This window comes from Panthera pardus, unplaced genomic scaffold, assembly GCF_024362965.1.
Source record: "Panthera pardus isolate Hobbes unplaced genomic scaffold, ASM2436296v1 HiC_scaffold_12, whole genome shotgun sequence".
NCBI lineage: Eukaryota > Metazoa > Chordata > Mammalia > Carnivora > Felidae > Panthera > Panthera pardus.
Genome location: NW_026526677.1, coordinates 95,202,106 through 95,229,853, shown reverse-complemented (window position 1 = coordinate 95,229,853; position 27,748 = coordinate 95,202,106). Strand labels below are relative to the sequence as shown.

General features: G+C 43.0%; 1 protein-coding gene and 1 non-coding gene across 2 annotated transcripts; one reads left to right on the top strand and one right to left on the bottom strand.

Annotated features, from left to right (window-relative positions):
* The first annotated feature begins 654 nt into the window (after positions 1-654).
* Positions 655-27,182, top strand: CRTAM (cytotoxic and regulatory T cell molecule). Its single transcript, XM_019468843.2, has 10 exons — positions 655-769; positions 8,105-8,251; positions 11,342-11,494; positions 13,550-13,693; positions 14,625-14,786; positions 19,024-19,104; positions 21,092-21,175; positions 22,688-22,834; positions 25,056-25,142; positions 26,826-27,182. Exons 1-10 carry the CDS (start codon positions 703-705, stop codon positions 26,954-26,956), a joined length of 1,203 nt encoding a protein of 400 aa, XP_019324388.1. The 5' UTR covers positions 655-702; the 3' UTR covers positions 26,957-27,182.
* Positions 9,613-9,721, bottom strand: LOC128776289 (U6 spliceosomal RNA). Its single transcript, XR_008421372.1, has one exon. It is a non-coding gene; the product is annotated as a U6 spliceosomal RNA (small nuclear RNA).
* Positions 27,183-27,748: the final 566 nt, after the last annotated feature.

Below are 27,748 nucleotides of genomic sequence, written 5' to 3'. Positions count from 1 at the left end.
TTTATCTTTTATATGCGGTATCTTGGAACAATACATACTAGATGGCTGGATAGATGTAGAGACGGATGGATGGATGGATGAAGATTTTTTAAATGATCAAATAACGTGACTGAATTCTAGCCCCTGAAGACCATTATACATTATTGTCAGAAACAAAATATTCACAAAGGTTCAGCATGGAGAACAGACAGAGGGTTCCTGGAGGGGTGGTGGGAGGGGGTATGGGCTAAAGGGGGAAGGGGCATTAAGGAATCTACTCCTGAAATCACTGTTGCACTAGATGCTAACTCACTTGGATGTAAATTAAAATAAATAAATAAAAACAAATAAATCGTCTATCACCGTCAATACACTAGAAAAGTAAAAATAAGATTACGTCACTACACGGGGAAATTTTAATCTCTCTCCCACCCCTCCTCCCCCAAAAAGCCTCACAACTAGTAGATTTACCAGTACTTCCCACGTGTGGCAGAGTGATCTGTGCCACCAACACATCACTCACGCCTCTCCACGATCGCGATGACACATGTGGTCCCCTAAATGTTCCACCTGGAGGTATTTTGGGGGCAGCGAACTAAGAGGGGGCTTCCAGAGCCAATGGGGGCGGGGAGACACGTGAGGTCACAAAGCTCCTGCCTCTCCCCCTTCAAAAGAAACCACTCTGCTCCATTTATTTCAGAATCTAGAGGAAGTTGACAAAGTATGACAACAGCACGGCACAGTATGTGGTGGAGACTTTGCAGCTTGCTGGCTTGCTTCCCCTTACAAGGTAAGCCCTTAGAGCTCATTTTTTATGCCACTCAGTTGACCTGGTATGTTACCAAATCTACCCATCAGTCAGCTGCGTTCACAGCGGACCTACCACAGAAGGCAACCCAGGTAAATATCTTAATGCTTTCCAAGGTACACCAAGATCTCACAGGGAGGGATGTTACTGCTTTATTTAACCTGTTGTTCAATTGCTAACCAGGATGGAAAAGGGTCACTGTCGCATGTGTCTCTGTGGGATCTGTGTTACGGCAAAATGTAACAAACAGGCTCCTTAGGCTCTGTGTTGTAAGGGTCGACCAGTTGAAAGGGCATCAGTTTTGGATTTTAAAAACTTCCTCACTGAATAAGCCTTAGCCAGATAATTTCTCTAAAAACTCAATTTCTGGGGGCGCCTGGGAGGCTCAGTCCGTTAAGCGTCTGACTTTGGCTCGTCATGATCTCGCGGTCCGTGGGTTCAAGTCCCGGGTCGGGCTCTGTGCTGACAGCTCAGAGCCTGGAGCCTGCTTCGGATTCTGTGTCTCCCTCGCTCTCTGCCCCTCCCATGCTCGTGCTCTCTCTCTCAAAAAGAAATAAACATTTAATAAAAGAAAACTCAATTTCTGTATCTTGAAATGAAGAATGATTAAAAATGTCGGGCCAACCGACTCACATTTTTACAAGGATCAAATTTCAAATGTGAAAGCACTTTGAAAATGGCAAAGGCTAGCTATACAACTCTTAATTAGTTCCGAGATATTAATGAGCCTCATGAAAAGTTCCTGCTTATTTTTGGAGTCAGTTATACTTTACCTTTTAATTTTTTTATGTTTTTATTTTTGAGAGAGAGACAGAGCACGAGTGGGGGAGGGGCAGAGAGATAGGGAGACACAGAATTCGAAGCAGGCTCCAGGCTCCGAGCTGTCAGTACCAAGCCTGATGCAGGGCTGGAACTCGCGGCGAGATCATGACCTGAGCGGAAGTCAGGCACTTAACCGATTGAGCCACCCCGGTGCCCCTATTATACTCTACATTTTATTATAATTTCCCATTTTGATTTTTGATGCTCACTTAATTCTAATGTAGCAATATGAAAATTAAAACTATTGTTACCTTTTTAGCCTGCTCAAACGGGAGGCAGGATATAGGTGTCTTTAAATCTCTGATTGCAAGTTGTACCAAATTCTTGCAAAAGAAGCTATGCAGAAGTGTGTTGCTGGCTGTGTGTGTTTGTTTGAGCTGAACTGTAGTTATGTTTCAGGTAATGCACCTGCCTTCTAAATCTACATTCGCGACACAACAGCATCTGAATGACATTATTTTAAAAAACTCGATTTCCTATTTTACATAGTCCTTCAATTTCCTACTTTATACAATTAAGTGAAGTGCTTTCTTTTTTGGTCCCTCTACCCTGAGGCACATAATATGAATTCAATATTGGTAATAATATTAGTTTCTTCAATAAGTGGCTTACAGAACAGCTCATACATTCAGGAGAAGTACATTTAGATAGATAGAATGTTTTTTCAATTATTCCAAAGTTTGAAGCCTTTAACAGACCTTAATTTTTTGAGGAGTCAAGTTATTGCCTCATAAAAGTACCATACAAAAAAAGTTTTTAAAGGCAGTCATAATCACGTCTTAAGGTAAACCTAAGACAACTTTTTTAGAATGTAAATTATTCAAATACTATTGATAAAGACGGTAGAAAAAGCTATTCATCGTGCCATGCACAGTGTTGGGCACGTTTAATAGTTACATCTAATCCTAGCAAAGATACTGAGGTATTAATATCCCTGGGGCACCTGGGTGGCTTAGTCTGTTGAGCCTCTGACTTCGGCTCAGGTCATGATCTTGCAGTTCGTGAGTTCGAGCCCCACATCGGGCTCGCTGCCGCCCTAGGCCTGTCAGTGCAGAGCCTGCTTTAGATCCTCTGTTCCCCTCTCTCTGCCCCTCCCCCACTTGCACGCTCCCAAAAATAAACAAACATTTAATATCCCTAATTTACATGAGAATAGAGAGTTTAAAAGAAGTTAGATAACCCGCCTAAGTTTTCACAGGTAGTCAATCAGCTTACACAGCACTTATGTATTATCTAATGAAACATTTAGTGTGTGTGTGTGTGTGTGTGTGTGTGTGTGTGTCTTTCTACCAGGCTGTGATAGAAAGTGCTTCCTAATGTAGATCAGAAGTTTGATAGCCACTGATCTATACGGTTTGGAAGATGTGTAATAGAAAAATCCCAACCTGGAAACTCACCCAAAGGGCCACCCAGGAGGCATCTAGACTTAATGGTATTAAGCACAAACTGTCCCCTCTGACCTCACCTTGCTCAGGCCCATCAGAGTCCCAAATAGGAAAGGGGCTGATCGTGTTGCTTTCCTGTTGGCAAAAAAAGGCAGCAAATCATCAATTTTGGCAACACTGGACACTGCCAGCTGTTTTTAGCTATGAACTATGGGAAGATCACTGCACCTGCTTCCACCAGGGCGACTTCTAACTAAGGCCGCCAAGAATTATAGACAAGAAAAGTCCCATAATCTCAGAGCCTCCCTCTTTTCAAGGCTACCACTCACATAAAGAGCCTTTAGGATGGGTAAAACGCAGTTCAAGAACGAACAATTTTTCAAAATTCATCCCATTCACCTATACTATGGATGATGAGACTCCCGCTATTCTGGTCTTTAGTGGAGGGTAGGATATAGGAAACAAAGAACAGTTGCAAATATAAGGTTCTGTTGATACGCCTGTTGATAATTCCCAAGTGTGTGGATACTTTGAGATGTCTTCTTGAAAGCCATACTGGAAATAATTTAATTTGGGCCGAGCCAGATTCATTGGCACCCTCGTAACTTTCTCTGTTGATTCTATCTCAAAAAAATAATAGTAAGCATTTTTCATAACGATCTAAACTGAACCACTTTTTTGTCTACTACCGCATAATAGTCGTGTAAATAGGGCTCTGATTTGAGACAATTCATTCTGTGTCTCTGGTGTTAATTTAACTCAAGCTTTTCTATGCAACATAACAATAACAGAGCTAAGCTTATATCCTATTATAGTGTTTGGTCATGAATATATCCATTTCTTCATGTTTTTAGCCACTGACTCAGCTAATACTTAAAATCTTACTTTGTGTAAGGCCCTGGGACTGTAAAATGAATGAATGGCAAACAACCTTTCTACGAGAAGTCTGTAATCTACACACAGAGACATGCTTGTAACCAAATAATTATAAAGTAATGTGCCAAGTGCTGTAACAGGAGTCCATTCAGAACCTTTGAGGGTCTTAGAGGAGAGGGCAGGTCATTGTGAGGAAGAAGGAGGCTAAAGACTCGTTAGGCAGGTTCGACAAAAGCCCGATAATCTGAGTTGAGTCCTGGAGGGGATAAGAAATGTATCCAGGATGACAGAACAGCATGGAGGTAAAGTATCTTCCTGACCCTGAACCTGGCAGTGGCTGGCGACGACATTAGTTAACACAAGCAAGCGCTGGGACAGAGCAGGTGGCATATCTGTATAAGACGCGTCTGGAGCATAGGGGGACGCGAGAGATGATGATTTCCAATGGGGCGTGAGGAGTCTGGGTCCCTGCAGGACAGACTTGCTCGGTTCTGGAGTTTTAAAATGTGCCGCACGCAATAATTGGGCTACTAAGGTAAGAACAAGAAAGGACATCTTATTCGTTCTTCGATCCACCTGATAGCCCCTAGTAAAGGGGAGAGCAGACATGGCAACTCCCAAAATCTTGGGGGGAAATCAAGGAATCTTAGGCACTGCACAGGTCTTATCCGTGGATGCCTGCGTAGGTGGCGGTCACTGATGCTTGCCCTTTTGCCTGAGGGCCGGTCACATAGGCTTTGGCGTGTGGCCATTCCACTGATAGGACAATTAGTTCGTGAGGTTGGGGGTGGAGACGATGGGGAAGGTCACAGGTTCTACTTCCGTATATAAACCAGTCCCGATCTATGAGCCCAGAGTCAACTAGCAGCCTCGTAACACGTGGCCTTCCATGGATGGATGGATCTGGTCCGAAGTCAATAATCCACTCAGTCGACACGACCTACTAACAGTAAGCGGTGACCTCCCAGGAGAGACTCCACAGCCATTCACTGCCAAGCTTTGCTCCCCGGTATCTGTGGAGCCGTGTCGCGCGCTAACCTGCAGACTGGAACCCTGAGGCCCAGCTGGGGAGCACTAGGGAGGGGACGCAGCCCTCAGGATCTACATAAGAAAGGCCAAGGAAGGGTGCACAAGCATAGACGTGTTTAGAGCCTACAGGGGAGGAAGTGGTGAACACAGAAGGTAACCCACACCCCCTCCCTCTGACGAAGAAGGTGAAAGTTGGACTCCAAAACTTAGATGAAAAAGAAAATGTAAAAGAAGAGTTCCCCCTCAGCGTGCAGTGGCAACGAGAGAACCCTGGGGAACTTTCCCTTAGAAGGCGTACCATGAAAAGTCAGGTACAGGTGTCTTCCTCTTCTACCCTTTAGCGGGCCCTTGACACAGTGAACAATATTTTTAAGCACCGCAGCTGAAGCCGTGTGGGCCTGTGGCTTCTCACTGGAGCCATTCTTCCTTTCTACAAAGACTTCCTGTCTCAAAACTAAACAAGGGGTCCCACATGGTAACACTGCAAGAGAAATAAGCTGGTCAAGCTAAAGGCAAGGCTTGGAGCAGAGTCACAAAAAACAGCCTATGTCTCCAACGCAGCCCTTTCCATCTGAAACCCAGGCATTTATAGTTGTGGTAGGTCAGTTGGCGAATATTACATTCTCAACAGGAGTAAACTGATCTTAGGAGATACAATTCTTTATAGCATATGCTAAGAAGTCGTACTGTATTTCATTACAATTTTTTAATGTATTTATTTATTTTGAGAGAGAGAGAGTATGTGGAGTGGGGGGCGGGGCAGAGAGAGAGAAAGAGAGAGAGAGAATCCCAAGCAGGGATGACAGCGTGGAGCCCAACGCGGGGATTGAACCCATGAACTGTGAGATCATGACCTGAGCTGAAACCAAGAGTCGGACGCTTAACTGATTGAGCTACCCAGGCGCCCCTCATTATAATTTTTTACAGTGTAAGAAGCAAATCACGCAATTTCACTCAAAAGCATGCATCTCGAGAAAAAGATATCTTTAAAATGGAAGCCATTCATTCACAAACAGGCTGCCGATACATATCACTGCTTCCATTTCCCCAAATACAGGCTTCCTGTCTAGACCATCACTTTGCTGAAAGGTAAGCACTTGGGCAAAACTTCCAAGTATCAATTTCTGGCCTGAAGGATGAAATCAGGGCATGTTGCTCAACAGTGGTCTTTTATTCTATCATTGATTCAACGTAGTGCCTTCCCTCCTGTCTCTCAGTATTCTTATTAACAACAGGAGACCAAAGACATCTGCCCATCGCCTGCATTATGGTGCCATCATGAAAGCTGGCATTAAACCATTACTTTTCAAGCTCACACTGTGATAGCTCCTGTAAGGAATGAATTTTAGAGAAATATGACATAGTCACTGCCCTCTAGAAACTTCAACCTGTGGGAAGCAGGCTAACACAAGAACTAGAAAGTAAAGCAAGAATCATAATGGAATGATTACGGAAGCGATAGAAGGTAGACAGTTTCAGATTCAATCTCTTGGCTCAGAAGTTGCTTAACCTTAGTTCCACTGTCATTTCAAAGCATCTCCACTAATATTATCCCTATTACTCAATTATGGGTTGATTTTATAGATGAAAATATTTCCAAATGACCCAACCTAAGCAGAATTCAGGGCTTATGCTTCAACGCTCTGATGGAAACACAGTATCTTTTTATTGAGTCTTCATTGTTCATTATAGTATTGACTGATGATATGGGTATTTTTCCATTAGAACGCAAGCAAACTTTTTTCCCATGGAAGTCAATACAAATGCAATACAACAATTCTGGGTTATTATTGCCAGGGGCCAGATGGAAATTAATGACCTAGAAATGGAACAAACTAAAAAGTCTGCACCAATTAATTCCCAGGGCTCTCCAAAGCACTTTTCCTAATACTTGAAATTTATCACAAGGAAATAAACTCCTTTTTTCCTTTCCCTCTTTTTTTTTTTTTTAAGGTTTCAGATGATGGAGTAAAACTCATTACATTTGCTATTCATAATTTATAACCCCACGGTATTCTTCTGTTTACGGAAGTGTTTTGTACTTTCATTGATAAGAATTGTCTTGTCCTTAAAAACAAAAAAAAAAATTTTTTTTAATTTAAAACTTGAAGAACGGATGGCAGCCAAATCAGCAGTAAATCCAATTTATTATTATAATTTTTTTTTATCAATTTCCTTTTTTGGGAGGATACATTTGCAGCTGTTTACGACCAATTGTTTACCATTCTCTGGGGGCTGTGATTCGGGAAACTAGTCTCTCGTGTTTGCCTGGAGAAAGTGCTGCTGTGGAAAATTAAATTGGAAGAGATCTTAGAACATCATTCCTCTGGCACAGCAGCTCTTTTGCAGGTGGGGCCTCCCCGCTCCTGTGAAGGGCAGCTCCCTAATTCACAAGAGCGCCGCTTAGAATTCCAGACACGCTGCTTATACTTCAAGCCAGAAGGAGCTTGCTTCATAAACGGAGGCCAGAGAGGCTGAGTTTTCTGGTCTCATCATTGAGACAGTCTGACCTAGTTACATGACCATGGACTTGGAAGACCACAGACATGGGTCCAGATCCCAGCTCCAGGACCTGTGTGACCATCAGCCTCTATTCCCTCATCTGTAGAGCCAGCGAAGTAACTCGCTCTTCATAGGATTATTTCGAAAGTTAAATTAAATATAGGTTCGACGTGGCCTCGCTGAGTTTCCGGGCTACGAGAGGGCAGGCGCCCGATGGATGTTGTTCAACGTTTTCCTTTATTTCCTATCAAAATCGCACCCCTTCAGGAGACATCCTACTGTCACTACCTACAGTGCTGGCTCCTTTGTACTGACTGACGTTTTGTTTCTATAAGAAGTATGTAATGAGAGGGGCCTGGGTGGCTCAGTTGGTTGAGCGACCGACTCTTGATTTCGGCTCAGATCGTGATCTCACGGTTTGTGAGATCGAGCCCCACGTCGGGCTCTGCGCGGACAGCGTGGAGCCTGCTTGGGATTCTCTCTCTCTGCCCCAACCCCGCTTGCTCTCTCTCTCAAAATAAATAAATAAACTTAAAAAAATTTCAAAATGTTTATTGGAAAAAGAAAAAAAAGAAGTACGTAATGAATGATTGAATGAACGAAGGAGGTTGTGCTGAGGAGGAGGTTGCGTTGACCCTGCCTCAGCTTGGGAGTGCCTTGCCCCGTTGCCAGCCTGACTGTCTCCACTTCTCTTCCTCTGCAGAAGCCTTTCTGACCAACCACACAGAAACAGTCACCGTGGAGGAAGGCCAGACGCTCACTCTCAAATGTGTCGTTTCTCAGGGGAAGACCACGTCCCTGCAGTGGCTGGCCCCATCAGGGTTCACCATTTTTTTAAACGAGCATCCTGGTAAGTGCAAAAAACAAAAAACAAACAAACAAACAACAACAACAACAAAAAAAACAATCGCCACCAGATCGCAACCTGAGGGATTTTCCAGACAGACAAGCTGGTGTGGGATAGAAACCAGCATGAGTCACCCCAACGATGGGCTTGGCCCACCTACGATTACGCGGGGATCACACCCAGCAGCCTATCATTTTACACACGGCTGCTTTTTTTGGACAGGAAGTCTGAAATGGAAACCCCCCAGAATGATTGGTAAAGGGGGCTCAAATCACAAAGCACGTTTCCATGCCCCCACCTTACCCCCACCTCGCTTTTTCACTCTCAGCAGCGCCATGACAGGCAGGCAGGAGACTGACTAGAGGCCCTTTATCCTCTGGCAGCTAACACCGTCGCCCCCCCCCCCCCCCCCCCCCCGGCTGGAGCCAGCTGCTTCGTTTTCCATCTGAGCAGCTCAAAGTCACATCACAAAACTCCCTTCCCAACATCTCCTCTTCTGCTGGCCTCGGCACAAAAGCAAGGTTGCCGACCAACTGACAGGACATGCCGCTTTGGAAAGGAGGACAGTCATTCCTCCTTTTCACAATGAGCCCTGGATGCCTGAGACGGAAGGGGATTCTTCCCCGCAACCCCCTCCCCCGCCCAGTTTTATTGAGATATAGTGGACATGTCACCCTGTATTGATGTGTACAATGATCTAGTATTATGTATATATTTCAGAGCAATTGCCCCAGTAAAGCTAACATCCATCACCGCACAGTCACAATGTTGTTGTTTTTTTCTTAAGGAAAGGGATTTTTTAACGTTATTTTATAATAATAATAATAATATAATATTATATATAATATTATATAATATATATGTAATATAATATAATAATAAAGGGATTATTTTTTCATTTTGAGAGAGAGAGAGAGAGAGAAAGCCAGCAAGCAGGGGAGGGGCAGAGAGAGAGAGAGAGGGAGAGAGAGAATCCCAAGCAGGCTCCACACTGTCAGTGCAGAGCCCCACTCGGGGCTCGAACTCACCGACTGTGAGATCATGACTTGAGCTGAAATCAAGAGTCAGATGCTTCACAAACCGAGCCACCCAGGTGCCCCAAGGAAAGGTGTTCTCAAAAGTCTATTTAGTTCATCTCTTTGGGCAGAATTTTACTAAACCCTCCCCTAGATAATGAGACCACTGCATGTCTCCATTTAATATTCTCAGCTGCCAAATACTTGGAAAAGTCTCCAAAACAGCAAATTGCATTCTGCCTTGTAAAAGCAGAGCCCCTAAAAAACTTAATATGCTATGAAACATTAAAAAAAATTTTTTTTTAAATATGAAATTTATTGTCAAATTGGTTTCCATACAACACCCAGAAAAATATGGAATGCTTCACGAATTTGCAGGTCATCCTTGCACAGGGGCCATGCTATTCTTCTCTGCAGCTATGAAACATTTTTTAAATATGGCTGTGTTCGGGGCGCCTGCGTGGCTCAGCTGGTTAAGCATCGGACTTTGGCTCAGATCATGACCTCACAGTACGGGAGTTTGAGCCCCGTGTCGGGCTCTGTGCTGACAGCTCAGAGCCTGGAGCCTGGTTCGGATGCTGTGTCTCCCTCTCTCTGCCCCTTCCCCACTCATGCGGTCTCTCTCCCTCTCTCTCTCTCTCTCAAAAATAAACATTAAAAAAAATCTTTAAATATTGCTATGTTCAATGTAAAATAACCACATATTTCAAACTAAATCAACTATCAATACTAGATTCCAATAAAGTAGATATTGGTTGTTAAAAGTTTTGAGAGAAAAACTTTGGGTAGAGATAATTGCCGTTAAACCACGCTTTCTCTTGTTTTGGCTTGGTTTTTGGCAAACCAGGATAAGACGGGCACTCCCAAGTTTCTAGCAGAGTACCTTGATTGAACTCGGTGATGTTCAACTGAGGGTCATTCTTGCCTTCCAGGGGACATAGGGCAACGTCTGGAAAGAATTCTGGTTGTTATAATTGGGGACAGGCAGGGGCACTGGCATCTAGTGAGTAGAAAGGCCCGGGTTGTTGCTAAACATCTTATAATGTACAGGAGGGCCCCCACAACAAAGAATTATGGACTCAAAAGTCAATAGTGCTGAGGCTGAGAATTCAGGGGTTCTAGCCCGGGTAACAGCAGTGTCCCAGGACATACAACCATTATTTCAGATGAGAGACAACCTTCCTTGGGCAGCCATTCAAAGCACAACTATTTTAGGTTTGTTTGTGTTACAAATCTAGAAAGAAAGCAGGGAGAGTGGGGGGGGGGGGGCGGTGGAGAAGGAGGAGAAGGAAGGGAAGGAAGACAAAACCACTCATTTCAGGAGCCTCTGATTTGCCAAGGGACCTATGGTCTGAGATAGACATCCCAGGTCAATATAGAATCAAACCAAACAGAACAAAAATAAAAACAAAAACCACTTGCTAAAATCTTTAGGAAACTTCAAATAATAACAAACTTCTAAAAAATTAAAAACAAAAGGGGCGCCTGGCTGGCTCAGTTGATGGAGCATGCAACTCTCGATCCCGGGTTATGAGCTCGAGCCCCACATTGTGTGTAGAGAGACTACTCAAACATAAAGCCCTTAAAAAACATAAAAAGAAAACGCAGCCAACTGGCGTAATGACTAGCCGTGCACTGATCTTCCATTCTTCACATCCTTTGTGACAAGACAGCCTCAAATCAATCAGATTTCGAGGAGGTAATTACAATGGGGCATTTCTCATAATGTAAAAAAAAAGGGGGGGAGGGGGGAGGGGGGATGTAATCCTCCTGCAGCCTGAACCCTTCACCAGCACGGGGTTAATGTCAGTTAATTTCATACACGTGCAAATAAAGCGACCGGTTTATCTCACAGATCCCAGTCGCAAAATATTTTGTTTCCTAAACGAACGTGGAGCTGTTGAGAGGCATCCAGCTGGTAACACCAGAAATTTGGAAGGCAGCTCAATCAAAGATGTGACATTTGCTCCGTCCATGTGTGAAATTCAAAAGCCATTCCTGTGAAGAATCAATGGGCAGAGAGTCTGTGTTCATCTGCTAGTTTGCTTCCTAACAGTTCCTTTGCCTTCTCGTCCAGCTTTAAAAAATCCCAAATACCAGCTTCTGCATCACTCCGCCCATCAGCTCTCCATCGGCGTGCTTAATGTCAGCCAGCAAGATGAAGGCGTGTACAAGTGTTTACGATACGGCAGCTCCGTGAGAACAAAGGAAGTAAAAGTGATCGTGACAGGTAGGTGGTTGACAGCCAGCACACCCAGCAGGGGAGCGACGGGCCTCTGAACAGGACACATCGTTCTTACGCTTAACATCTGAGTTTAGAAACAGCGCCTGTAGCAAGGCATTTCCTAGGGGACCTCTGCCATCCTTTGTCGAACGGAAGCAGAAAGGAACATGTTGACCGGCGAGCTCTAGATTAAAATGTGACTTTGTGAAACGTCTCTCTGGCATCAGCGAAGTTTCCTCTCTGGGGAAATTAAAAGGAAGGAGAATTAATATTTGATGAGCCACGACTGTGTGCCAGGCACTGTACTAAGCTCCTGGGAATCGACGAGGGATTAGACACAATCCGTGCCCACCAGGAGTTGGCACGCTAGTTTAGACAGGCAAAGCAGTGTGTAAAAAAAAAAAAAAAAAAAAAAGTAGAACCTTACGACTGCATAGCCTAAGATGGAATGAATTCAGAGGTGACTGCACTGGGCAACGGCTCGCATCCTCTGCCCAAACCAGTCCCTCTCTGCCAGTGAGAGGTGGGTTGGGAGACGAGGATAGGAAGTAACAGCGTCCAGATCGCCCGGGGCCTGCCCAGTTCTGTGGACGGTCAGCTGAGGTCAGCGTGAGTCTTACTGTCTTTACTTTTCCGATTTTTGTGATGGAACAGATCAATTCGAAACACTGCTTTCTGTCGATCTCTAAGTGGCATAATTCCACGTATCCCACAAGTGGATTTCTTAGACTTCGGTTGAATTAATACAGCGTGGTGCCTGCGGGGTAACGAAGTATCTGGGAAGGAATGGCTCCCTTCGGGTTTTAAGAACCAATGTGACTCACCCACCTTACTGGCCACCCCTCGTGGCACTCTGGCTCACGCTGCTTGTGTGCTCTTCTGGGGTCTTAGAACTCTCCACGCGTACCTCTCTCGCTGCACTTAATACATGATCTTTCAACTGACAGTTTAGGGGCTGAGTCTATCACCGGACTATGAGCTCCTCAAATAGCTAATTTTTTCATATGTGTACTGCCGGCACCCAATGCTGCATGCTCGGGGCTGACTTTACCATGTTTCGATGGCAGACAAATCAGCAAATAAATGTGAAAGAGTAGGGTTCTGGACCAAAGTGTGAAGTAGAACGGGAAAGAGGAAGAAGTTAGCCTAACTAAAAATCACCCTTGCCCCTTGAACCACACAGGCTTGAATTGTGCCGCTCCACTTACACGTGGATTTTTGTCAATAAATACAGTCCAGTCCTATAAATGTATTTTCTCTTCCTTATGATTTTCTTCACAGTTTCTTTTCTCTGGCTTATTTTACTGTAAGAATACACTATAAAATACATAGAACATACAAAAACGTGCTAACCGGTTGTTCCTGTTATCAGTAAGGCTTCCCATCAACAGCAGGCTTTTGGTTAAGTTTGGGGGGAGTCAAAAGTTATACAGAGATTTTTGACTGCGCAGTGGTGGAGGGAGGTGTCAGTGCCCCTAGTGCCCGCACTGTTCAAGGGTGAATTCCATTTCCAAGACAGGAGTAGGAAGAAAAAGGACAAATGGGTCCTTTATAAAAGAAATGCACCTTTTGATGGAAGGAGGGGACAGAACTAACTTACCTTGGCGTGAATCATACACTCGTGAAAGTTTAGAACGGAAACAGCCATAAACCAACTCCTTTCATGTCACGGACAAGGAAATGAAAGAAGTTGAGGGACATACACTAGTTCTTACAACAGCCGGTGACAGATGAAACTGGAATTTGGGTCTGTACTCCTCACCTAGCGTTCTACTAGTCAAATACAGTCATTTGTCAAATGCAAAAATTGCTGTTGAAACATTGGGGATTTTCAGGGACTGATCATACACTGGGTAACAAACAGTGTGACTGCAGCCAAGGTAGCGTTACAAGTACATAAAAGCCCCTTAACAGTATTCTGGAAAAGGTCGAGCAAAAAAAAAAAATCCCATGATTGAGACCATACGCTACAATCGTCCCTACAGATGATCAGACTCCGTGCTTTACTGGGATACGTAGACCAGCTAATTAAGCGTAGAAAAAAAAACAATTTTCTTCCAGCAACTCCTTCCGCACCAATCCTGGAAGCTTCAGTTACCAGAATGCAAAATGGAAAAGAACACGTTACACTTAAATGCTCCACCGTGAGAAGTAAGCCCCCTCCGCAGATAACTTGGATTTTAGGGAACGACATAGAGCTCTACGGTAAGTAGGGGAGATGGTCCTTTCCTCCTTTGTTTTCCTTCCTACTTACATTTCCAAGGAAGTTTTAAATCCTCTGGCACCCTCTGGTGGCACCAAGTGCCAGAAAACAACATTCATTAATCCATCAGTTCTTTTCCAAATTATCTTTATAACCAATCGATACTCTGCCTTCATCTTGAAAACCTATCACAAATAATACGACTGCCTGTTTGTGCTTAAAACAAAGCAGGAACCTAAAATAGAGTCTTTATTATGGCTTCCTAAAATTCAACAAAAGTTCATAAAACAGGAAAATAGCTATCACCTCAGCATGACTTGTTTAGCAGACACAAAATTGAAAATACATTTACCACAATGCTTGTATATTGGAACACTTCTAAAGTGCAGTACCCTCAGTGACAGATAAAAATATCATATGGTACCAAAGAATCTAAACTTTGGTTAGATTGAAGCAGCGTTCAATTGACTAAGCAGGATAACAGACTGTCACAATTGGGACCTGTTTACGGTTTGTGTACGTTGTGACACAGGTTACATTCAATTTTACTTAATCATAGAGAGATTCATTCCAATGCCAATTCCACATCATTCCAAGACCTCTCCATTAATTTGCCTTATTCGTCCAAACCGAGTAAAGTCGTGGGTCTTTGTGTTTGACAACATCGGGCTGCCCTTGTTGTAACCACGATAAGCTTTGGATTTTTTTTCCCCCCAGTGGTGATGGGTTTACAGAAACCTATTCATTGTTATTCACCTGCTCCCCTCTGTGACTAGGGCCACGTAGGTACAAGGGGGTTGGCTGAAGTCAGAATGAGGTTAGGAGTCTAACAGCTTTGCCAAGAGGTCAAGGCCATTGGTCCCTGAGGGAACCAAACCACCCAACGGTGTTAAGAAGCCACAACGTCACACACCTCTTTAACTCGCTCCATAGGTGAAACCCGCCATGAATTTGAAACCGATGGGAAGAAATGTAACAGCAGCAGCACCCTCAGAGTCCAGACGTACAGCAAAAACTCAACAGTGGACTGCATTATCCGACACAAAGGTCTACAAGGAAGAAAACTGGTGGCACCATTCCGATTTGAAGATATGGGTAAGAGGGAGGAACGATTGCTTTTAATCATTTTCAATTTACCTTCATAGCACACTATTGAACAAAATGAAACGGAATGGGAAAAGTCCTTCAGAGTGAGATCGCAGTCAGCAAAGCTCTCCTTAACAGCAGATTCCCTTAATGATGGAAATTTCTCCAGCTGGGTGTCAGAATGCGACCGTCCCAACGCTGGGAACCCCAGTTGTGCAGAAAGCCTAGCAGAGCGCCATATGCAAATAGCATCATGCCTGCTTTTTGATAATGACAGCTGACATAACTTGGCCTCGAATCGTTTGATTGCGCTCACGATTTTGAAGAGGTCGTCTGAAGCATACCCAAAAGGAGATAATAGCCGTTGAAATAGATCTAAACTTGTCCATATCATTTTACGTTAATATAAAACACTCACACAGTCAAACTAAGTCATGATTACTCTTTAGACTTCTTTTGTTATGACCGTTCTGCGGATTTTAGTTTAACCCGGTTAACATTCCCAGCAGAACAAATAACAAACGAAACGTCACATCGTAACTGTGAAGAGGAGTCGCCTCCATTTTTCCAGAATGATTCCTTCATCAAATGCAAAAAAAAAAAAAAAAAAAATAGGGATTTCAAAACTCTAGAAAATGTTTGAGTCAGGAAGTATCTAGTAAGAGGTAGCATGAATCACAAGACTCTGACCTTCGTTATTGTATAAAGTACCTCACAGTATCAGAAGAATTTCTGAAGTACAAGGATGCACTCACACTAGGGAAGGAGGAAGCTGTTGGATGAGGACACATTTGCTGAAAAAGCTCTTTGGGAAATTACTGCTGATGAAAGGCGCTGGTGAAGGAGAACACCATGGTGGGAAAACTGCCATGCTGCCCCGTGGGGGCTGTCACTGCTGTGGCTAACAGGTCCCCCCGCTCACTACCACAGGCTTTCCACCAGTCACTTTCTCGTCAAACCAAAAGTAGCAAGTCTTGAGGAAGCTGCATTTAGAAGACTTAAGCCCCCGCAGACACGGCTGGGTACTAGCAAACATTCCTACCTCCTGATGACTCCTCCCCCTCCAGCCTCTGCTGTCAGTGGAGCACAGCGCATGCGTGGGGGGGCGGGGGGGTTGGGGGCTGCTTCTGAAAGTCATTCAGAGTCTTAAATAAGAGAACCAACCAGGTCGAAAAAAAATCTATGTTAACTTCTTCAGCTATTGTTCGGGCCACCTACAAAAATTTACTCTTGAGGGGAAATCACAGTTTCTTTCTCTTCCATTATGGCCATAGTTCTCTACGACTCAAAATCCTAGCCATCAAATGCTTCTAACAGTAATGGGATACGACTTGACTTTTATTTATGACCTAACGGTCGACTGTTTAGCCCCCACTGCCAGATCTTCATTAAGTATTCAAAGAGTAATTCCAGTATCAGCTGGTGGTGGCTTCCATGTGTTTATGACTTTCCCCTGTGGCAAGCTACTCAATGGACGTACAGATACTACACCCGTTTTGTCCATCCCATGAGTTTTACAAGGTGGATTAGTGAGAATGCTTTAAAACACACTTACAAGGGGACGTCTGGGTGGCTCAGTCCGTTAAGCCTCTGACTTCAGCTCAGGTCACGATCTTGCAATCTGTGTGTTCGAGTCCTGCATCAGGCTCTGTGCTGACAGCTCAGAGCCTGGAGTCTGCTGTGTCTCCCTCTCTCTCTCTGCCCCTTTCCTGCTTGTGCTCTCTCTCTCTCTCGCGCGCTCTCTCTCTCTCTCTCTCTCAAAAATAAATAAACATTAAAAAAACATTTTTTAATATAAGATAAAATAATTTTACAAGTAAGGATTCTGACCCCCTTCATCCCCATACTGCATGGTAGGACTTGAGAAAATGAACATCAGGCAAGCACCCTATCTGGAGAGGGGGCAGGTACTGGAATGAGTAACGTCTTCCTTTGAAAAACTCACAACGCAATGCTTGGAGAAGGAAAACAGGACAGGAATAGATTAGGCCACCTTCACAATGGTTTACTTCATCTTTTCAGTATTCCCAATGAGGAATCTTGATTTCCTGTTACTTATCTGGAGGTGAGATAAAAACAAAAAACCTGAGTGACAGTTCTCACACTCACCGATTGCAGGAACCCTCGACACTCCTACAAATACTTGAGGACCCCAAAGAATTTTTACTTATGTGAATCGCACCTGTCCATACTTACGCATTAGAAATTAAAACTAAAAAAAGTTGACTTATTTAAAAAATGAATCCACTACATATACATAGAAATGACACACTTGTATAAAAAAAAAAACAAAAAACCCTGTATTTTGCAACGCCAAAATGTTAGCGAGGAAAATGGCATTGTTTTTCATCTTAAAAATCTCTTTGGTATCTGGTTTCATAGAATTAGGTTCTCATAATTTCAGCGTTAATTCTCTTGCAGTATGTTGTTTTGCTTGAAATATATACAAAAATACAGCCTCCCACAAATACGTAGTTGGGAAAGAGAAGATGATATTAATAACTTTTCAGATAATTGTGGATATTCTTCTTTGATACTATACTAAAACTCAACAAGAGGTGACTTCTTAAAGGTTAATTGCTATGTGGACTCTGGAACCCTATCAATGAACTTTTCATGCCCTTGTTACATTAAATTCTTTGAACAGATTTGCACTTTGGATAAATCTTTTAGCCAGGCATGATTTGTAGCATCATGCCTTGGTCATTTGGAAAATATCAATATATTGATTTATACAGAACTTTCAAATGTTGACACATTTCGGCATCAAAATCCCATTCATTGATATCGTCACCGATTTCATCGAAGTCTTAGTATTTAGAAGCTGTCAAGCTCACAGGGGTGGATACAGGTTTTTCAAAACGGAAATGTGGCCGGTGCAACTGAGTAAATTTTTAATATTAACTTCTATTAATTTAAACTTCAATAGTGTAGCCCGTGTATGCTGTATTGAACAGCACAAGTCTATAACATTCTAACCAAGCAGGGACAGAAATCATAAAGCACCAGTACCCATTTAATCAAAATAACATTTGGTCTAACGGAATCTACTCACTAGCTTGTTGACTGGGAGAACAAATCAAAGTAAATACAAACTCATGGGTGTGTGTATATCTCCTGTTCTGTACAAAAATATATAATTATCTGAATCCACACAGTATCATATACATTATTCCAGAAGATCTTGATCATTCTTGATAATTTTTCTACGTGTCCCCAATATTTCCCATATACTCGTCTTATAATTTGCCTCCAGTATTTCCATCCTACTAGCTTCCAAGCTTTTTCTCTCCTTTCATTGCTAGCAGCTGTCTTTTCAATTTTCCCTGACATCTTTGTGGTCACAGAGTTCATCTTAGGCTGACAGTCTAAATTACTATTTCTCTATTGTTTCCTTAGTGCTCTCGCATGCAACTCTGGCATTTGTATCGTTTCCAAAAGTTTTACATGTTTAAGAAAAGAAACGTTCAAAGCCATTAAATAAAAAGCTGAGACGCACTCACAGATCCCAAAAAGACATTACCTACCCGTCACATATCCCTATTTATAAAATTTCAGGCACCTTTCCTATACACCCTCTGGTTGCAGGACTGCTCAGGGGTCAAATCCGCGCTACAATGAATGTCTGGAGACATCCCTAAACATTGTTTTATGTTATACTGTTAGCATCATGTTTTATAAACAGCAAAGCGTTGGGCTGAACGTGTTGTATGAATGAACTCATTAATTCTCACGTACACACAAAAAAACCTCCCAAGGGCAAAGCTTAGCATTTCCATTTTCCAGGTAAGAAAAAATTGAGCGTTCAAGAGATTAGGCATCTTGCTCAAACTCACTCAGCACAAGCCAAGTCAACAGCATTGGAATTCGACCCAATCCGTGACTGACTCCAAGGCCACCTAACTAATAAATAAGGAGGGAGATATGTGAATGCATAGACAGACAGAGAGGCAGGCAGGTAGATGGAAAGAAAGACAGCGAATACCCTCTGCCTATTATTGCCAAATGTACCACTCCAAGTCCGGCACGCTGCACTTCTAAGCCAGGCAGCTTAGCAGATGGGCAGCCAGCAGGATACAGATTCAAAAACCAGAGCAAGAGCTGCAGAATACGTAGTGCTGAGGTTTCTGCAAAAACCTCCACGAGCAGGTAGCAGCCAAATACATTCTCCAACCTGCTGTACTGAGCACAATGTGGGTAAAACTGCTCTCCGTGGTTGCAGAATTCTGTTTTTCCCCTTTCCTAGTTACTGATCGAGAGACAGCTTCAGATGCCCTGGAGAAAAACTCTCCATCGTCTGCAGACCCTCAGCAGCCCACTAGCACTGGTAAGTGTCAACCCATTAAAACTTAAGACCAAAAAAAAAAAAAAAAAAAAAATCATGCCTCCTCGGGAAGGTCACTTTTCCAATTCTCAATTTTCAGATTTTTAAAAATTTTTAATAAGACTATGCAGGACCCCCTCTGTTGGCTCCAGCTTTGTGGTAGAATGTTCCCTTAGTTGGGGGAGGGGGGGGCTTCAGGGTCACTAATGCCTTGTAAATTCAGTGCTATGTTGCTTGATACACACACACACACACACACACACAAATAGTGACCTTTGAATTTCCTCTATGGTAAAGGGCAAGGTTGGATTCATTTATGGAGAGACTCGTTTCATTGTTTTCTCATCCAGAACAGACTAAACACAAAATAAAGACTTGATTTCAGCAAAGGGCAAAGAAACAGGATCTGGAGATTTGCTGCTCTTCGTCACGGAAGAACAAAATCACCTTTGAAAACACCTCAGTTACTTGGTTGTCAAGAACTCGGATAGTTTTTGATGACAGGATTGAACCCTAAACACAGAATTTAAAAAGCCTGAATGAATTATAACCAACTTTTTAGACAGTGAACCCATTGGGGGGTTAACTCTGGGGAATAATCACGTGTTTATCTTTGCATTTTACCTAGCGTCGTATCTGGCACTAGGAGGTACTCAGAAAACGCAGTGCGAATATATACGTGTATGAATACATTCATTTGTTACGATGTTTTGAGCAAAACAGCCTCAGCCAGAAAGGGCAGAAATTCCTACGTGTCCTCTTCCTATTTCAAATAGTATGTCTCTAATAATCTCATTTGATGGGATAAGTGTTTTCGTATCATTAGCATGTATGTTCATGGTTGAGTATCAGATTGTATTTTTCTACAACTTTTATCTGGAATAATATTTAAAAAGTCAATGTTTGGGGTTTCTAAACACCGATAGAAGCAATATGTACCGTACGGTTTTTTGAAGGGCAATGGAAATTGAAAATAACCTGAAGTGGAGCGGTCACATCACTTGCTTTAATAATCCAATTTTTTTAAACGTGTTTAGAATCGACTTGTCTTTAAATTGGCTTACGGAGCTACTATACAACCCAATTTTCTGCTCTGCTTTTTCATATAGAACCGAAGATTTAATATGGTTTCTAAATTTCCTTTCAGCTTTCAATTCCTATGATTGTATTACAGTTAATAATAGCCATTTTCAGTAGAATGGGTGGTCTCATTCCCCGTGGGATCCACACAGTGGCGCTGTGCAATGGGCTAAAAAAGCAAGAGACTAGGTTGGGAGGGGGAGGGGGAGGCAGGGAGGTGGGAATAGGCAGGACGAGCAACAAAATCAGAAGAAGAGATCTCTTCTTTCTATGACTTCTCTCACCTAGCAAAACCATCACAGAACACCCTGCTTCTAAGGGGGAGAGGCCAGTATAGGTTTGAATGACAAGGGAGCCTATTTTTCAACATAAAAATCATTGCTTTCCAGGCTGCTAGCTTATCCTTCCATAAAGCTTGGGATGTCACCCTTCAGTGTTCTGTTGTTATCTTGCACCTTTCTAAAGACCTTCTCGCTCACAGGCCTGGTTCAGGTGGGAAGGATAAAAGAACGGTTTAAATTTTGCATTCTGAATTTCGGGATAGGCTCTGTCACTTCTTTGCTGCGTGACTTCAGACAACTTACTTAGCTTCTCTAAGCCTCTGTTCAGAGCTGCCGTGAGAAACATACCAAATGCTCAGTTTCAGGCTTAGCACACAGTGTTCGGTAAACATGTATCTTTAAAAAATAAGGCAAAATGAGCCTGGCCATTTGCAACTATTTTTGGGAAAAGTCAGTAGTTCAGAAATAGTCTTGTGTTTTGTTGGTTTTGTTTGTTTGTTTGTTTTTAAGTCGGACTACTTAATTTGGTTCCCAAAGATGCTTTGCTGTTTGGGGATTAGTATGTGTATGTACACGCTATTCACAGAGAGTCAGATGTATATATCATGTCTTAACTTCTTTCAATTTAGTTGCAGTAGTGGAAGATTCTAATACAACAGAGATTGACAAGGAAGAGAAAAACCAAACCGCTCAAGATCCTGACTTAACCACTGGTAAGTGTCCCCTACAGCATTTAGAATAAACACTTGACATTTTAACCTCTGAACCAATAAATCCAATGGCCTTTTTCTGTCCCTATTTTCCTTGACCTTTTTATTGGTTAATCCCTCCCTTGTTCCTTGGCTTAGGGTCTCCCTGGCTTCCCTGACATACTCTGCCTGGTCCTGTCACTCTTTGCTAATCAGTCCTTCTCTGTGTCCATGAGCTAACCTCCCTTCCTCCTCTGGCTTCTTATATGTGGATATACTTCTGACTTTACTTCTCCTATTCTTGATTCCTCCCTTAATTCTTAAAGGGTTTACCCCTCCCCAGGATTGTTCGTATTGCCACTATGCAGATGATTTCCATACCTATGCTTCCAGAACATTCTCTGGAGAACGAATCCCTATTGCATTCCACCTCCTACGTATCCCATGGCTGGATTCTCTGCCATCTCTTCAAACTCAACATCACTAAAAGCCGAACAGCATGTTTTCCCATAAAATCAGCTTGTCCAAACCATCACACAAGCCCCACACCTTGGTGTCATCCTTCACTCCTGCGTGTGTGTACACACACACACACACACACACAGACACATAAAAAATCAGTCCGTCTCCAAGGACTTTTGAGTCTTCCCTTCCAGATTTTTGTCTACTATCACTGCCACCTCCCTGGTCCAGACTCTCATCGTCTCCTGCACAAAGTCTCGTGACTCGCTGGAGGTGTGATCATTTTTAAGACTCTATTATCGAAACACCCCTCTCTGGACGCTTCACGCCTGTGTTCACAAGACCTCTGCGGCTCCCACAGTCTACGGGGCAGAACAGGACCCTCAAACCTCCCATAAAGCGCACTCTGACTTCTGTTTTATTAATTTATCTGTTTCTACAGAGAGAGAACTATGCCCTAAAGCACAGAGATTGTGTCTAATGAGCTCCAAGCAGCTCCACACGTAGCTGGTGCTCCTTAACTGCTTGTTGTTAGAGGGGGCAGGACATTTGGGCAAAATCAGAGCCAGCCGAATCCGAGTGTGAGGTTTAGAAAGATCTTCAAGACCTCACCTCCTTGATCTCCGAATGCCTTCATGGAGGACTACCTTTAACCAAGCCAACATTCATGAATGTTCACTGCATTTGCGTAGCTTTTCATACTCCTTAACAACCTCTCTTGCTGCTTAACCACATGTTGCTAAAACACTCATTTCTTACAGCTCACTTAAATCCCCCGACTCTAATCTAAGTCAATATTCTTGCCTGCATTCTCTAGAAATGAAAAATCACAGCTTCACTACCTATGGCACATGAGAGCGTTTTTCCAATCACCTCACAGAATGGCGTTTGTCCGCCTGTTGGCTTGTTTTTGGAGAATAAATAATATGAATCTCTTTCCCTTCAGGTTAAAGTCCTCCGTCTTTTTGTCTGAGTGGCCTATCCGCCTATCTGACATTTGGGAAGCAGCCTGCAAATTCCTCAGGGACGGAAGCAAACCGACCTTGAGCTGAATTCCTCTCATTTGCCTTACAGAAACAAATCTTCAGTACGTGGGGGTGATAAGGAGGAAAAATGGCATTCTGCTGCTCACCCTGGTCTCCTTTCTCATCTTCATACTCTTCATCATCGTCCAGCTCTTCATAATGAAGCTTCGGAAAGCACACGTGATATGGAAAAAAGGTGAGCGGCGCGGGAGCTGGTGGGGGGCCGCAAGATGCAGAAACGGTTGGCTAGCCAAAAGGAAATTCTGCCAACTTAAAGCTTTTCTGTTAGATACTTCAGCCATCTGTTTGGGAAGTGTTGTCACGCAAATACGCCATGGTCTGTTTCGTAGTAAACACAGGATGTGCAATCTCCAGGGGCTCTAATCAAAGAGCGTGTAACCAAGAGAAAGCAGAGTAGCTCCTGGAATTGACATTAAATTATAAAAGCTGCCGTTCGCAAAAGGACGCCAGGCGGAAAACGCATTCATTCATGCACTCAAAAAGGTATTCATGGAGTACCTATCATGCGCCGGGCGCAGTTCCAGGCACTGGGGATACCTCTGTCAACAAGATCCCTGCTCTCAAGGAGTTCATATTCTAGGGACGGTCAATCAAAGGTTGAATGTATACTGTCTTGGTTGTGCTCTTACTTTGTTTTTGTTTCAAAAAAAATTTTTTTTAATGCTTATTGTTGAGAGAAAGAGAGAGTGTGTGAGGGAGCATGCACGCAAGAGGGGCGGGGGCAGAGAGAGAGGGAGGCACGGAATCCAATCCAAAGCAGGCTCCGGCCCCGAGCTGTCAGCACAGAGCTCGATGCGGGGCTCGAACCCCACGAACCGCGAGATCATGACCTGGGCCAAAGTCAGATGCTTAACGGACTGAGCCACCCAGGTGTCCCAGTTGTGTTCTTACTTTGAAATAATGCAGTCAGCCTCCCTCAACCATAATATGTTAGTAATTTTTGCTAAGCATTCTGGTTTAAAAGTTATCAACGGGGGAAAAAATATACGTATATATAACATTATAATAGTATTATATATGCTATTATAATAGTATTATATATACTATAATAGTACATACAATATTATAAAAGTATCACATATCATAGTATAATAGTAATATATAATAGTATTACATAAAGATTATTATATATATTATGTATATATGCAATATATATATTATTCAGCCAGCATGGAAGGTATCTATTGAAATGCATAGATTCAACACATATCAGGGCTGGAAGGACTTCAGAAGGTATCCAGAATATCTACTCAATTCCTTCTATAAATGTGTACCAGGATGATATCCCCTCTTTAATTCTGAGTGATTATTTAGACCTGTGTTGCCCAACAGAGTAGACACAACATGGCTATTGAGCACTTAAAATGTTGCCAGTTGCTTTCGAGATGTGCTGCAAGGATAAAATATACACCCGACTTTGAAAACCCAACACGGGGGCACCTGGGTGGGTGGCTCAGTCGGTTAAGCGTCCGACTTTGGCTCAGGTCACGATCTGGCGGTTCGTGAGTTTGAGCCCCGTGTCGGGCTCTGTGCTGACAGCTCGGAGCCTGGAGCCTGCTTCAGATTCTGTGTCTCCCTTTCTCTCTACCCCTTGCCTTCTCTCTCTCTCTCTCTCTCTCTCTCTCTCTCTCAAAAATAAATAAACATTAAAAGAAAGTTAAAAAAAAAAAACTCAACACACACAAATACATGTCTAATAATAACATATTAGATCTACTAGGTAAATCAAATATAAATTGTTAATAATTATTCATTTTACCTACTTCTTTTTGCTTTTGCAACATGGCCATTAGAAAATTTATAAAATTACACATGTGACTTGCATTACGGCGTTGCTGGCCCAGGATCATTTAGCGACATATGGCTCCAACATCCCCAGTAGCAGAGAACTCATTATGTCCCAAGGCAAAATACACTACCTCTTTGAATGGCTCTCACCCTCTTAAAAGTACAACTTCCGGTTTGATGTCACTCTCTCTATATATTCAGCTGGACCAACGTTCATCATAATTAGACCTAGAGACAAAGTCTGGCTTTTCGGCTGTACCTGCGCAACAGGCAAATGTCATCGTATAGTTGCAAAGTCCCCCCGTTAATGCTTCACCCCCATGGTTCGTGAAGGCCTCCTGGAATCGTTCCATCTCAAAGAACAATACTTGATTCTAATCTGTGGTCATTTGATTTCCACAACTCTTACACTGCCCAGCACAGTGCCTGCAGGAATCATAGCAAAGAACAAAAACAATTCTCTAAATGAATGAGGGCATGACGTATGGGAGGGGCAGGGGTAAGTCCACCATTGTGTAGACAGAAGGATCATCTTATTCAAAATACATTTCTACACATAGGTGATGTGTGACACCAGAAACTAATAACACAGTTTTCTTTTCTTGCAGAGAACGAAATTTCAGAACACACGCTGGAAAGTTACAAATCGAGGTCAAATAATGAAGAAACATCATCCCAAGAGAAAAAGGACCAAAGTGAGTCACCTACATGACCTAAAACTTGAAAAATGAGCTTAATTTGTTGTCTTGAAGGAGGAGGGTGAAACACCAAGTCTGATTTTTAGCACTAGAAAGTCAATCACCTAAATCGTCTTGCATCTTCCAAAATGTAAAGTAGAGACCATTAAGTTCCTTTGGGAAGCCATCTCTGTGTCCTGACTGTCACACCCAGACACACCTGTAGACTGTACGTCCCTCTTGTGCTGAGGGGTATCTCACAGACACCTTGACAGTCCAGCACTTCCCGCACCAACTGGTCATTTTTGATGTGTTGATTTAGCCACCACAGTACTCCTTTGGGTGGTGAAAAGCTGGGTTGATCTCAGCGTGTCCTCAGATTCTAACACAGGGCCTGATGGCGAATGGAGTGTTTGACAAATGTGTGTTGAATAAATGAACACAAGGCTTAACTGATTCAAGCAGAAATGTTTGGGGGCTTTTGGAGCACTCCATTGCAATTTCCCAAGCAAAATACGTTTCCAAAAAGTGAAAGGAAGGGTCTAAAAGGAGATTGTGTGTGTGTGTGTGTGTGTGTGTGTGTGTGTGTGTGTGTGTGTGTTTGACAAAAATCCAGTAGACAGCAACCAGCGCTACGGTAAAGAATCTTATACCTTCCAACCGTTTTGTTTCCTCCATGCAAATTAACTTCCTCCCCCTGCCAAGAGTTGCAAGACATGCAGAAGAGCTTTGCTGCTAGTTTCTAATGGTTTTATTGAGGTTTTTGTAGGAAGCCGGTCTTTCACAACACCTCTGCCCTTTTTTTTGCTTTGACCCAGTAGGGTGTGAAGTGGGAAGAATCACTTACTGGCTGGGAGAGGGGAACAAGAGGGCAGACTGTGAGAACTGGGGGTGTGAGGGGAAGTGCGTGTAAGGTGCAGAAAGTCTCTTGTATCGCATGTGTTTCTATAATGTCAATGTCTGTGTAATCGACCCGCAAGTAGGAGAATAACGTCAGTATGAGGCGTAAGTTGGATTGTTTCCTATGCCAATTTTCCCAAGTGAGGGGCACTAGAACAGTGGGTGTTGAATTGTAACTTTTAGCAGGAGAAAAAATGCCCTGAGCTCAGCTGCTGAACAAACAGAAAGCCTTTTGCATCTCAACTTTAAGAAAATGAGTACTTTCACTCAGGGCTCCCTCCCCAGAAAGGTCCGATCCCAGGGGCTTGCCACAGAGGTGGGAGGTGGTACTTCCCCCTGGGCTCCAACCTCTACGTCCATCCTCCTTCCCTTGGCTCCCTCAGACCTGACGTTTCAACTTCACTGTTTTCGCTCACTTAAAAAGCATCCTCTGGAGCGGTCTCCAGCCTCTGTGTATAGTTAACGGGCTTTGAGTGGTCCTGTTTCCCGTAAGCCATGTGACTTTCAGTATAAAATTTGCCAAATGCAACGTGGGTTCTTATTTGTTGGGTTTCACAGCAGAAACGTCTACAAGTTTTATTTCAGGTTGGTTAGCGTGTTGCTTACGTAAGACCTTTTAAAAATCAGACTCTGGCAATGCATTCAGACCATTTATAGGATATGCATCCATCGATTTCTGATTTGATGTTTAAGACATTAACATATGCACCTAACAAGACCACGTGCAGCCAACGTGTCCCAAACGAACGGGTGCACTGTTGTTCAAAAGGAATTTTCATCTTCGACCTGTTTTTCTTTCAGCTTTCCACTCGAAGAGCTACATGAACTACATCACACGGTTGTACTCTGAAGCAAAAACAAAGCGGAAAGACGATTCACGGAGTTCGAAATTCAGAGGAGAGCCCGCTCACATACCAGAGACCATCGTGTAACGTCCTTTGCGACAGCAAATACTGACTTCGGTGCAGCTGCAGGCCTCACAGTGGAGCAGCCCAGGGGAAGGAGCATAATTACGGTCACAAGAAAAAATATACTTTGAGTGCAATGCAACATGGTAGACTGCCGTGGCACCCCGCCCTGGATTCAGGGCTGTGAAATGAGGACCAGACCATGGACACAAAGCTTCATAGTTAAAAAAAAAAAAAAAAAAAAAAAAAAAGAGAGAAGAGAAGAGGAAAAGAAAAGAAAAGAAAAGAAAAAAGAAGAGGAAAAAACCTATCATGCCTGACACTACTTCAGAGAAGGAGGAGACTCTTAAGTCTTGGAGATCAAGGTTGATTGGGCCAGCTAGCATCTTACCATGAAGGGAAAAGGAGTTTTTAGATGCTGGGCTTGAGCAGAACTCCTTTAAAAAAAAAAAATTTTTTTTTTTTTTTTTTTTAGAAATCTTTCCTTCCGATCGCCAGATACAAACTTTGGGATGGAAAGGACCTAAAGAAGGTCTCCAATGCTAGGAGCTTACTTTCCAGAAGGGCTTTAAGAAGATGTAGCTTTAGTTCAAGGCGGGCCCAAAGATTTGATTTTTCGAAGGTTTTCTTGCTAAATCACAAGAGCGGATCTGGCCAAGTTTTCACCAGGACGTTTCATTACAAAACCATGTACCAAAACAACAACAACAACAACAACAACGAGTTTAACTTACTATGACCTAATTAATGCTTTAAAAAATTATTTAATAAAAAGCTGAGTGTTTTTCTAGTGGTTGTGGTCCAAGTTGTATTTCC

Excerpts from the sequence above, each read along its gene's own strand:
- CRTAM (XM_019468843.2), top strand. The coding sequence starts at position 703 with ATGACAACAGCACGGCACAGTATGTGGTGGAGACTTTGCAGCTTGCTG. Across the intron at positions 8,252-11,341 it reads TTTTTTAAACGAGCATCCTG|CTTTAAAAAATCCCAAATAC; the intron begins GTAAGTGCAAAA and ends CTTCTCGTCCAG. Across the intron at positions 14,787-19,023 it reads ATTCCGATTTGAAGATATGG|TTACTGATCGAGAGACAGCT; the intron begins GTAAGAGGGAGG and ends CCCCTTTCCTAG.